We start from the raw sequence: 11,926 nt of genomic DNA, 5'->3' as shown, positions 1-11,926 counted from the left end.
GGGTGGGCGGGGGGTTGCCAGGGATTGAACCCAGGGGTACTTAATTCCTTTTAATTTTTTATTTTGAGACTGCATCTCCGAGGTTGCTTAGGGCCTTGCTAAATTTCTGAGGGTAGAATTTAGGATCTCCTGACAGCCTTACGAAGTTGCTGGGATTACACGCATGTTCTACTATACCCACCTAAAAATTTAAGGAAAAAAATGAACATATTAAATATTATAAGACCAAAGAAGTACAGAACTTGGCTGGGGAGATATGAAAGATCCAAATGTCCAAACATCAATTTTTCTTTTTCTACCACACTATCTTTAACCAGGAAGATGATGATGCCATTTGCCAAAATAGACAAAATAATCACCCATCTTTCTATTTTCTCCAAGATCTACTTGTATACCATGGATATTTCAGTAAGAAGAGACTTTAGAACTAACATACGAACACATATACATGACACACAAATTGTGACTGATATGAATCAAGAAAAAAATGTTTCAATAAAAACAAACAAAGAAGGATGCTTTCTTTTCTAAGAAACATAACATGTTTCTCTTTTCACCTTAGCTGACAGGAAATCTAAGAACCAAATTCAATGCCTTTTAGTTGTAATCAGCTCATCTCTGGAACCTGATAATGTTTCTTTCTTTGAACAGTGGCTACTCGGTCCTTGTTTACCATTAATTGTTCATTCCATATTTTATTTAGTTCAATGAGCCAAGTATAATTCTTTAGGTGCAATAAAATCCTTAATAGATGAAATGTTAATGCAAAACTGACTTATAGTATTTGAAACAGTTTGTTCTAGTAAGCAGATTAATTGGTAATGTTGTTTATAACAATAATCTGCACAGTAAATCATTTCTTCATAAATACATAAGTATGAAGTAATTCAATGAAGTCAAAATAATTTTTCAAATTAGTAAGTTTCAAGTTAAAGAATAAATATCAAAGACAAAAACAAAAAAAGCATGTAAAGGATCAATGTCATACATAGGATTACTTACTAAAACTGCTTATCAAACTTTTAAAAATAGAAAAGAATATACCAAATTAGCTTATTTTTATAAGCAGGTTATAGTTCAAACATTCCCAAATACAAGCATGAATATATTCAGACTGAGAAAGACAGATATTTTTCACTAATCAATTTATGATAACAAATTTCTACTCTAAATACAAAAAAGTAAAACATGGGAACCAAGTGGCTGTGTATGAGCCAATTTTAGTCTCATTCACTTAAGAGAACCTTTTATTATTACCATCTGATGTCCAGTGTGTTGAAAACTGCTGTTTCTTGGTTTTTCCTTTGTTTTTCAGAAAAAGACATGGATATCAGGTGAGCAGAGTGATGACTCAGAGGTGACAAATAAACAAGGTGTGCCCTATGACCACTCCAGCTTACTGCCTTAAGAGAGTTTCCAAACCATGGTGAAAGAAAAGGGAATCTAGGTGGAGCCAATGGATTCCATGAGTTGAGAAAATGGAGCTGAGCATTCAGGAAGACCAAGGCAATGAGAGTTCACAGGACAGAGCACCGAAGAGGAGACTGGTTACACTCAGTGAGAACCAAGAAACTGAAGAGGATCCCCTTCAAGTATGATCACAGTATACCTGTAAGGAATCTAAGACAAAGAAAGAACCATGTAAAAGATTTATAGGTAACAGTACCAAGTGCTCACACAGGGACAGGAACAGTGCCTGTTTCTAAGAACTGGACTTCAAAACAAAACAAAACCTCCTAATGTGTGTGGTGATAGAAAGGATGCTTAAGAAGGTACTCATATCATAGCAGACAATTATTAATCTTTAGATAACACCTAACAAATAAGAAAAGCAAGACCCAAAATGATCAAATTATTTCCAAGTAATCTAACTGCACCCTAAAAAATGGCTCAAAAATATATAGTAATACAAAAATACCCAGAAGGGGGGGGGGGCGGTTATAATTGACAATTAGGTATCCAATGATTACCAGGAATACAAAGATATAATAAAACAATCAGCATGAGAATAATCAACTGAAACTAATCTAGAACTGAAGCAGATCTTAAAATTAGCAGAGAAATGTGCTAAATCATTTTAATACCTATTCCATATATTAAAAAGTTAAGAGGACATATAATAGGTGACATTTTTTAAAAACTTCCTCAAAACTGAATGTGGTAGTGCACACTTGCAATCCCAGCACTTGGGATGTTGAGGCAAGAGGAGCATTTGAGGCCACAAATTTGTGACCAATCTGGGCAACATAATACTGAGTAAAAAAACCTGTCTCAAAAAATTATGAGATGAAAAATTAACTAGATGGGATTAATGGCAGATTTTATGTATAGCAGGGAAAAAAATGAGTGAATTTAAAACATCAATAAAAAGAGAATTCAAGAAAATAGTAAAAAATAAAAAAGAATTCAAGAAAAGAATATCAGTGCTGACACTTTCCAATACACTACTTTTCCTTTCCTGTGATGCTGGGGATCCATGCTAGGCAAGTGCTCTTATCACTGAGCAACAACTCCAGTCCCTAATACTTTTTTTTTTTTTTTTGTAGATGGACACAATACCTTCATTTTATTTATTTATTTTTATGTGGTGCTGAGTATCAAACCCAGTGCCTCACATGTGCTAGTTAAGCACTCTACTATTGAGCTACAACCCCAATCCCCCCTAATATTTTTAATATGCTAATTTAATACTAATATTTTCCATATACTAATAAACAAAGTTCTAAAAAGAAAGGGAGATATAAGTGAAAAAATGATGGCCAGGCAGAGAGTAGTGGCACATGCCTGTAATCCCAGCACCTCAGGAGGCTGAGGCAGAAGGATCAAAGTCAGCCTCAGCAAAAGTAAGGCACTAAGCAACTAAGTGAGATCCTACCTCTAAATAAAGTACAAAACAGGGATGGGGATGTGGTTCAGTGGTCCGAGTGCCCATACATTCAATCTCTCCCTCCCCCCCAAAAAAAGATGGCCAAAATTTTTCCAAACTTGTTGAGAACTATTTATAAGCTGAAAAAAAAAACAGAATGTTAAGATAATGAAAAGACAACTCAAACTGGGGAAAAAAAAAACTTTGCAAATTACTGATCTGATAAAACATTTGTATACAGGGGCTGCTCAATGTAAAGCATTTGTCTAAAGTGCCTAGAACTTCCAAATTCCTAATAATCCAAAAAGCTTAATGACCCTCAAGCCAAGAAATATGAAGAAAACTAACCAAAGTATATCATAAACAAATTGCTCAAAACTAGTGATGAAGAGAAAATCTTAAAAGCAGCCAGACGAAAAAATGATGCTACATAGAATAAGATACAGATGATTGATATAAGATTTCTTATCAGAAACAATGGGAACAAAAAGACAGTGGAATAAACTCTTTAAAACACAAAGGAAAAAAATCATCAACCTAGAATTCTAGACAAAGCAAATATATCTTTTAATAAAGAAGGCAAAGACATTTTCAAACAAACAAAAGTATAAAGAGTCCATCACCAACAATCACTGCAGAAGAAATGTTAAAGTCTTTCTAGCACGAACAAAATTATACTGAACAGAATATATATCTATGCAAAGGAATGCAAAGGAAAATGAATATGGGAATGAAAAGGAAAATGAATGTTGCACTAAATGGGTAAATATATAAGACTTTTTAATCATTTAAAAATCTTTAAAAGATAGCTACTTATTTAAGTAAACTGTATGACAACTAAAGTTTAAAGGCTCCAGAAAGAAATGGAATTAAGGCTCTTTTTTTTTTTTTTGTAGTTATAAATGGACAAAATGCCTTTATTTTATTTATTTTTGTGTGGTGCTCAGGATCGAACCCAGTGCCTCACACATGCTAGGCAAGCTCTCTGCCACTGAGCTATAGCCCCAGCCCAAAGATTTTATATTCTATGAGGAGTGCTATATTATCACTTAAGGATGTAGACTCTTATTGGTTAAAATACATAACTATAAATCACAAAGCCAATCACTAGAATAATAAAAGGTTAGATCTGGTAAACTAACAAAAGAGATTAATCATGAAATTTACTCAACTAATCCAAAAGAAAGAGGAGAGGGGGAGAAAAAAGAGAAGCGGGGACAGTGGAACTAAAACAGATAAGCCAAATAGAAAACAAATAGCAAGATGACAGACTCAACCTTAGCCATATCAATAATCACATTAAATATACTCATCCAAGCCTCTCAATTAAAAGGCAGATTATTAGATTATAAAAAGACAACCACATGCTATCAATAAGAAACCCACTTTAAATATAAAGACTCAAATGGGTTAAAAAGATGGGGATATATACATACATACACACACACACACACACACACACTGCAATACTAATCAAATGAAAGCAAAAGCATGCATATAATATCAAAGTACAATTCAGGGATAAAGAGACCATTTCAAGCCAGCCATAGTGGTGGTGCCTGTTAGCCCTGCTACTCACCAGGCTAAGGCAGAAAGAGTGCAAATTCCAAACCAGCCTGGGTAACTTAGTGAGACCTGTTTCACCATGTTAGAAAAACAAATAAATAAATAAACTGGGGATGTAACTCAGTAGTAAGCGCCCTAGGTTCAATTCCCAGCATTGGGGAGAAAATTGATGGATCACAGACCTAAATAGACTGAAAAACTATAACATTTTTAGAAGAAGGCATGAAAGAAAATCCTTGTGATCTTGGGTTAAGCAAAGATATTAAATAACATTATCAAAAAACACAAACAAAAAACATAAAAAAGGTGATATGTGAATTTAACCAAAATTGAGCTTTTCTACTCCTCCAATGAAAATGTTAAAAAAGAATGATGTAAGCCACAATAAACAGCTTATTTATAAGCTGAAAAAAAAAAAAACAACAAAATGTTAAGAGAATGAAAAGACAACTCAAAACTGGAAAAAAAAATCTTTGCAAATTACTGATCTGATAAAACATTTATATACAGGGGCTGCTCAATGGTAAAGCATTTGTCTAAAGTGCCTAGAACTTCCAAATTGAATAAGAAAGGAAACTCAATTTAAAAATAGGTAAATGAGGGGCTGGGGCTCAGTGGTAGAACGCTTGCCTAGGATGCATGAGGCACTGGGTTCAATTCCCAACATCACATAAAAAAACTAAATAAACAAAATAAAAGCACTGTATCCATCTGCAACTAAATATGTATATAATACTATATGTGTGTGTGTGTGTGTGTGTGTGTATATAATGGGTAAATGATTTGAATAGAAACTTCATCAAAGAGGCTACACAATGACAAACACGTGAAAAGATATTCAGCATTGGGGCTGTGGTTGTAGCTCAGTTGTAGAGCGCTTGCCTCGCATATGTGAGGCAATGGTTCGATGTTAGGGTCTGTAAACAAGTCAAGATGGCGCCTGGCAAAATGCCAGAGGGAGTGGTTTGTGAAGTAATGCCAGCGAGCCATTAAGTGTGGAGATTCCTTATTGGTTGACTGCTGTATCTAGTTTATGTTAATTAAGATAAGCTGTGTGGAATGTATATATACCCCTCCTGTCCTATAATAAACGGCTCCCACTCCTGCTGTATCAATGTACACAAGTTGCTCGTCACACCGCCCCCCTTATTTTGCTGCAGCCGGACTGCAGCAGTTCGATCCTCAGCACCACATAAAAATAAATAAACAAAACAAAGATATCTTTAAAATGTGTTGTGTGATTTAATATTAAAAAAAGATATTCAGCATTATTAGACATCAGAAAATATTAATTATAACCATTATAAAGACTAAAATTAAGAAAACTGCCCATACAGAATAGTGTTGGTGCATATACAGAGGAACTGGTACCCTCATCACTGCTGTTGAAAATATAAAATGATGAAAAACAATTTTGCAGTTCCTTAAAAAATTACATAAATTCCTACCATCTGACCCAGTCATTCCACTCCTTGGTATTTATCCATGAGAAAATAAAGTATGTGTCTACACAACAAGTATACTTCATAGCAACTCTATTTATAACATCCCCAATCAACAGATGAATGGAAAAACCTGTGGTACAGCCATATAATGATGAATAAAAAAGCACTGACTGTTGACATACCACATCACAATATAGATTATTTTCAAATAATGAGGCTGAGTAAAAGAAACCAAACAAAAAATGATTATACTGAGCCAGGCACAGTGGCATATGCCTGTAATCCCAGTGACTTGGGAGGCTGAGGCAGCCTCAGTAATTTAGAGAGGCCCCAAGCAACTTTGTGAGACCCTATCTCAAAATAAAAAATAAAAAAGGACTGGGGATGTGACTCCATAATTAAGCACCACCCCTGGGTTCAACCCCTGATTAAAAAAAAAAAGATTGTACTGTATAATTCTATTTATATAAAATTCTAGAAAACACAAACTTTTCTAGAGTAACCATAAATTAGTTGTTGCTGAGACTGGGATGCAAGTAGGGGTGGAAAGAAAGGAATTAAAGGGACATGAGGAAATTTGGGGAGATTATAAATATATTATCTTGCTTACCTGGCTATGTTTATGTTTTTTCTTTCTTTCTTTAATGAGGTGCTGGGGATAGAACCTAAGGCTTTGTACATGCCTGGCAGGCACATGTTTACCATTTAGCTATAGGCCAGTCATTGGCTGTTTATCTTGATTGTCCAGATAACTTTAATCTCACCTGCTATGATGATTTCCTAAAGTGTATAAGTGTCATTGTACAAACTCTAAATATGTGCAGTTTTACTATATCAGATTATATATCAAGCTGTTAGAAACAATGATCTAACTGGGCTGGGGTTGTGGTTCAGCGGTAGAATGCTCACCTAGCATGTGCAAGGCCCTGCATTCATTCCTCACCTCCACAAAAAAATAAATAAATAAAATAAAGGTATTGTGTCCAACTACAACTAAAAAAAATAAATATTTTTTAAAAAAGAAACAATGATCTAACAATTTATTTTTAGCCAAATAAGCACTTATCTTTTTATTTTTAAATAAAGAGAACTGAATTGTTGGCTTGCTATCTTAAAGTAGAAGCAAATTAACTTTTAGTCAATACACACTATAAGCCAAGCATTTTTAGTCACTTTACAATTGCTAATTTGCTATCATTATCTTAAGGATATTTGTTATGAAATAGGAGGAAGAATAGTAAAAAAGGATACCACAAAGCTTTAGAAACCAGACAAGGCTTTTTTTTTAAGAAAACCCTGACTTCTAGTTCCTACAAATTAAATATCAAAACAATAAACAGCAGATTTAAATCTAAATTCTTCAGAATCAAGTTATATGCATTCAACTGAAATTATCCCATGGTAGGAGCATAAGCCAGGAAAAAGGTTTTCACAAGACATTTAAATTATGACTATGTTCTCATTTATTTGGAAGTACTGAACTCCTACAAACACCCTAAGTGAATGCAGTTTTGTTTGGTCCAACATAGTTCAGATAGGACCTAACAAAAGTAAGAAGACTATATAACTGGTAATGCACAATTACTTTGTAAAATAGTTTCCTTATTGTGATTACCTTATTTAAAACCCTATTTACGGGGCTGGGGCTGTAGCTCAGTGGCAGAGAGCTCGCCTAGCAAGTGTGAGGCGCTGGGTTCAATCCTTAGCACCACATAAAAATAAACAAATAAAATAAAGGCATTCTGTCCATACACAACTACAAAAACATTTTTTTTTAATATTTTTTAAAAAATAAAACCCTACTTAGAACCAGCAATACTGTGTGTATAAATCTGCATGTCTGCAGGCCAGGTGTGGACACCAACACTCTCCTGGGAGAAGAGAAGGAACTGGATGTGGAAAAGTTCAGGAGGCAAAAACAAACAAAACTTGGCTAAAGAAATGATGGAGACTAAAGTTAGTCCAGGTGAGAAACCCAATCAGAGAGCATAGTTCCCAGCACCAGAGCAAAGCCATTATGGTAAGGAAGCTCACTTACTCAGGGAAGGAAATTCTCATGGTTTGGGGGTACAATGAAGAAGGCTCAGGGGTAGTAACGTATGTTTTTCCTTAAGATCACTTAGTGAAATAGCATTCAATAATAGAGAATACAATGGGTTTTCCTTTTTAAAAATTTTATAATCAACTGAATTTATAAATATTAAAATTACTTTTAAGTAAAAAAAAAAAAAAAAAAAGTATTTCCAAAAAGGATTTAAAGTGCCTCTTCCATCTGTAAAATCAGACACCTAATTGGCATACTTCTAAGACATTGTTCATCTTTTGTCATCCTATTCTATCCCACTTGATTTATTAACCTATTTCAAATAAAATAATTTGTAACAATTTAAAAATACACAACAGTTTTATCTGATTGATATATTAAGACCAATTACAGAATTTGGAGGTCCATCTTGTACTCTGTGCTTTAACAAGTATCATAGCCTCAGCATTATAGACATTTAGGACTCAAGTACTGTTGTGAAGGATTGTCCTGTGCATTGTAAAATGTTTAGCAACATCTAGTACACAAGATGCCAGGAGCACCTTCCCCAGGTTGTGAAAAAGTATCTATAGACATTGTGAATTGTTTCCTATTGGGCAAAATGTCCCTACTTGAGAACTAACATTCTAAAACTACCGAAGTATATAGTCTCTAGGGACCTCCTCCACTCACAGTGCAAGAAATCTGAAAGCAGAATGTTTACCATTTGAAAGTTCCTAAGGATATTATAAATGTAAATGTTCATATACATGAATATGGATATATATTTATATGTGTGTATACACACACTCCAGTACACTCTCCACTTTAAAAAGTCCATAATTACTAAAAAGCAAAAGGGTTGTTTTTTTTTTCCTTTTTAAAAATTATTTTCAAACTGAAGAAGCTAGGACCTACAAAATATCTGACACATGTGATCATGTCTCTCAGATTGGGGGGAAAAATTCTCTATGCCAAAGAGGTATAAATAAACCATTCCTTAATTATTCTATAACTAAAGAACTATAGCAGTCAATTTAGGAAATCTCAATACTCTTTTGGAACTCAATTTTACCACTTTGCATTTATGAAACCTACAGCTTGTCCCAAGTAGGAATCAAGTTCCAGTAAGTATCTAATTTCAAAATGCCAGTATCTGTAATACATCTTCTATGTTTACACATACACTTTCTCTGTTACATTCTTAGCCAAATCTTTTGTTGAATTACTTAACTCTCAAGTAGAATGAAAACAAAAGGATCACAATCTCTACCATATTTAGAAGATTTACATTTTCTTGAAAAGGAGACTGCTTTTGGCACTGCTAACCTAGATTGAACTGTTTTCTTTCTATTCCACAGGAATAAATAACAATTTACTGTGACAAAGTTTAGTTGTCATAAATGTAGTAAAAAATAAGCTGGAGACATAAAATCTGGGCTCCAGTTGTGATTCAACCTTCTAGCAGCTTAGATGACCAGTTAATAGTCTCAAATCAGCTTTCTCACTTGTGAAAAATAAATGATAATATCTATACCTCTAGAGTTATTGCAAAGATTATGATAATTTTTGAGAAATCACTTTGAAAACTGTAAAGCACCATACAAATGTTCGATATATTTGGTAGTATCCAGGTAGTATGAGTAAACAATAGAGAAACATACACCTTATATAAATGACTTATTTATATCACTCAATAAAGGTCACTTTCCAAAACAAAAACTCATTAGGTAGACCAAATGAAGATAGACACCCAAATGAACTAAAATTCAGGCATCTAAGTCCTAAACTCAGTCGTCCTTAATTCTATAAATCAACGCAGGCAAAATAACTTTCCTTTTTACCTCAAATTTCTTCATCCGAAAAAAACCCAAGTACTGAACCAGAGGTTTCAAAAGCATTATTACAGCCCTCATAGGCCTTCTAACTGAACAAATATCCAAAAGATTCATTTAACATTATATCCAAAACTCAAGAGCAATGTTTTGTCTGTCAGCAAAACTGTAAGTGGAGGGCAAAATGACTTAGGTAAGAAAATTTTAAGTAAAAAGAAAATTCTATACAAATCTCAACAAGCAAAGGAATCAATAAACTACCTTGCTTTCTATAACTAATAATAGTTTTCCCTTTAAAGGACAGTAAGGATGAACAAGGTGCACTAACAGAAGGGCGGGGCTCTTCCCCACAAGCTTTTGGGAACCACCCACTTCCCAAAGAAGTATAACTGCTTCCTCCTGCCCTCATCAGCCAAAAAACTTGAAAGATTAAGGACTGCATTGTCTGAGACAGGGTTTTGTTTTTCTTTTCATTTGGGTGGGGATGGCAGTAATCAGTCATCTGGCAAACATAGACACTAAAGCACAATGATCCACAACACAAGTCTCCCTAAAGTCTTAAAGATCTAAGTTTTTAGAGCAATACTAATTTTTAAAAATAAGTTCAGACTATTAACCCAAATTGGATAGGTCTGTGTTAATGGTAATTAAGCGTTTGCGGAGTGCTAAGTTTTCCGGTCCCCAAATTATCAGCCCTCCGCGTCTCTGCAGAGGCGACGCTTAGCCCTCCACTCCCGCACGGCGCCAGGTCTCGAGGGAGAGTCCTCAAGGCCCCCAAGGGGAAGGCCGGGCCACCTAGGCCTCGGCACCGCCACCCCTCGCTCCTCACCGATGACGATGCGCAGGTGCTTGAGGCGGGTCAATGCGTCCTTCTTGGTGTCCAGCACCTTCTGGGTGGACTTCTTCACGTCCCCGTGCGGCTTCTTGGAGAACATCCTGCCACTGCCGCCTACACAGCCGGCTCCGGCCCCCTCCCGGCCCAGTCCCGGCCGCAGAAAGTGGAGGGAGTGGGCGGGGAAGAGCCTAGCCCAAGTAGCTCATTCACTCCCCAGCCTTGCGGGCCCCAGTAGAGACGACTCCTTCCCGGTGAAGGCCAGGGCCGTCACTTCCACCCGCCTCGCGCTGCGGCTCCGGGGCACCTTCGGCTCCGGCTCCAATATGGCGGATTCCCTCTCCGGGACCTGCACCGAACGAGGGAGACCCGGGCTGGCTGCCCGCCGCCGCCGCCGCCGCCTGCCTCCAGCGGCCGCCGCGCACCGCCACAGGCCCGGCCCCTGCCCGGGACCCAGAGCCACGGAGGTGGAGCTCTCGGCGGCAGCACCACAACTCCTCTCTCCCTGAGGCCCCCTTTAGGTTAAAGCTTCTTTAGCAGCTTAGACCCTGCAGAAGCCAAAACGGAGGCAGTAGTGTAGTGATGGGGTTTCACGACTCTGCCGTCGGTGGCGAACGGTCCCCCTGGCAACCACTTTCTGACATCAAGGGCTCTTGACGTCACGCTAGCGTGAGATCATCCCTGGCACTACCCACCTTGGTTTCCTGTGTAAGCAGCCAAGCCAGGGAGGAGCCCAAGAAAGTCAGTGAAGGTAGTTTTACTGAGTGCTCCATTGTAAACGTGATTCGTAATGGAACACAAACGGTAAAGATCTGAATTCAACAGTTAAGTTAAAAACCAAAAAGAAGTGGTGACAATAATGACCAGCCATCCTTGAAGCTTTTTATCTCAGGATCAAAACTAGGATCAAAACTAACTCTAAGAAGTTATTTTTCTTATTGAACACCTTATTAAAAATTAAAACTGGCTGAGCACATTGGCACACACCCAGAGACTCAGAGACCGAGGCAGGAGGACTTTCAAGTCTGAGGCTAGCCTGAGAACTTAGTGAGATCTTGCCTCAAAATAAAAAATAAAAAGTGCTGGGATATAACTCAGTGGTAGAGTATATATTGGCCCTGGGTTCCTGGGTTTGTTTCCTAATATCATAATAATAAAATGAAAAGTGAAAGAAAAAGGTTAAAACGATAGTGAGATACTATTGCACATTCAGAATGGCTAAAATCCAAATCACTGACAACACCAAATGCTGGTGGGAATGTGGAGCTACAGAACCTCTTATTCATTACCGGTGGGAATGTAATGTGGTACAGCTAACTAACTAAGGAAGACAACTTGGCGGTTTCTTAGAAAGCTAAA

At 36.7% G+C, this 11,926-nt stretch overlaps 1 protein-coding gene across 1 annotated transcript in view; it reads right to left on the bottom strand.

Annotated features, from left to right (window-relative positions):
* Window positions 1–11,144, bottom strand: part of Ralgapa1 (Ral GTPase activating protein catalytic subunit alpha 1) — a 234,592-nt gene extending 223,448 nt beyond the window's left edge. The window contains exon 1 of the mRNA XM_048798440.1: window positions 10,565–11,144. Within this exon, the coding sequence (XP_048654397.1) occupies window positions 10,565–10,670 (106 nt within the window). The 5' untranslated portion in view covers window positions 10,671–11,144. The remainder of the gene's footprint in view (window positions 1–10,564) is intronic.
* Between the last annotated feature and the right edge of the window lie 782 nt (window positions 11,145–11,926).

Source organism: Marmota marmota, unplaced genomic scaffold (assembly GCF_001458135.2).
Source record: "Marmota marmota marmota unplaced genomic scaffold, marMar, whole genome shotgun sequence".
Taxonomy (NCBI): domain Eukaryota; kingdom Metazoa; phylum Chordata; class Mammalia; order Rodentia; family Sciuridae; genus Marmota; species Marmota marmota.
The sequence above is the reverse complement of the archived record's forward strand: the minus strand, read 5'-3'. Positions and strand labels throughout refer to the sequence as shown.